The sequence below is a fragment of the Octopus bimaculoides genome, chromosome 14 (assembly GCF_001194135.2).
Source record: "Octopus bimaculoides isolate UCB-OBI-ISO-001 chromosome 14, ASM119413v2, whole genome shotgun sequence".
Taxonomy (NCBI): domain Eukaryota; kingdom Metazoa; phylum Mollusca; class Cephalopoda; order Octopoda; family Octopodidae; genus Octopus; species Octopus bimaculoides.
In genome coordinates this window covers 5571025-5572290 of record NC_068994.1, presented here as the reverse complement: position 1 = coordinate 5572290, position 1266 = coordinate 5571025, and the positions used below count along the sequence as shown (strand labels likewise).

Below are 1266 nucleotides of genomic sequence, written 5' to 3'. Positions count from 1 at the left end.
TCCTTTCTGGCTTACCTGAAACTGATGCTCTAAAATTGATACTCTTGTTGAATGATCTGTTTCCTTTATTCTAGAGAATTCCTTTGATATATTATTCACATTTATATCATAATCTCCGGTGAGAATGTTCTCGACTAAAACATCATATATAAACTCCAGTTGTATCTGAAAACAAAGATGAATCAGTTTAAAATCACATAGACACAGTGTTTAAGCAAACAATAAATTTTGGAATAAAAGACATTGTGTTTCGTAGTCATTAGTTTGGTAAAGAAAATGAAAGAAACCTTCGTTTCATGAATAACCTTTTAGAAATTGAAGAATGAAATTGAAGAATGCGTGAGATTAATACAATTATGGGTTAGTTTGAACTATTATGAATCATATTTACATGTTGAGAAAAACAGCCTGAGATTTGAATGAGAATGTAGGAAACGGTGGTGTAGATTTACGAGCTATTAGACTAAGTATTTTTTCTTATTAACGTTGTCATTAACTCACCCTTTTCTGGACCATATGCACCCTCTCCTCCCGAAGCTTCGTGACACTTGCCAATACATCAACAGATTCACCAGTCAACATCTCATTTAGAAGAATGTCAATGCAAATGTAAGTTCCGGTACGGCCAACACCAGCACTGAAAGACGAGTCAAGTGTAATAAAATGTATGCGATCGCTTCCAATAATTTAAAGAATAAGAAAATAAATACTCAGATTAGACTTAGAGATCAAATCATTTACTGTTTTTATTCAGGAGTAGAAAAATATGAGTTGAATAATACTTGGTTTCTAATTATGGCACAAGGCCAACACTTTCGAGTGAGGGATAAATCGATTACATTGAACCCAGTGTTCAACTGGTACTTATTTCATCTACCCCGAAAGTATAAAAAGGTAAAGTCAACACCGGCGGAATTTGAACTCAGAACATAAAAATTGACTAAATGTCACAAAGCATTTTGCCCGCCATACTAACGATCCTGCTAGCTCACCGCCTAATAGAATTCCGTAATATTGGTAATCGGATCTAAATTTGATTTTAACACACTTCCCGGCAAACAATTTTAACTAAAATTATTCTTTAAGGATGGAAATAATCAAAATTGGGACGACATGTTGTGTTAACGTCAGACAATATTGGTTAAAATTTCTTGACATCATATATACACCTACATTACTAAGAACCTAATAGGTAAACTTTGGATATTTTTCTCAGTCATTCTTCTATTTTGAGATTTTTCCTTTTTCTTAAACCATGTCAATACT

At 33.1% G+C, this 1266-nt stretch overlaps 1 protein-coding gene across 1 annotated transcript in view; it reads right to left on the bottom strand.

Moving 5' to 3' along the window:
* The window catches only part of LOC106876629 (receptor-type tyrosine-protein phosphatase kappa), a 16352-nt gene that overhangs the window by 9190 nt on the left and 5896 nt on the right, over window positions 1-1266 (bottom strand). Inside the window, exons 5-6 of the mRNA XM_052973008.1 lie at window positions 502-637; window positions 16-165 (exon numbers count right to left, since the gene is read on the bottom strand). Coding sequence (XP_052828968.1) covers window positions 16-165; window positions 502-637 — 286 coding nt within the window. The remainder of the gene's footprint in view (window positions 1-15; window positions 166-501; window positions 638-1266) is intronic.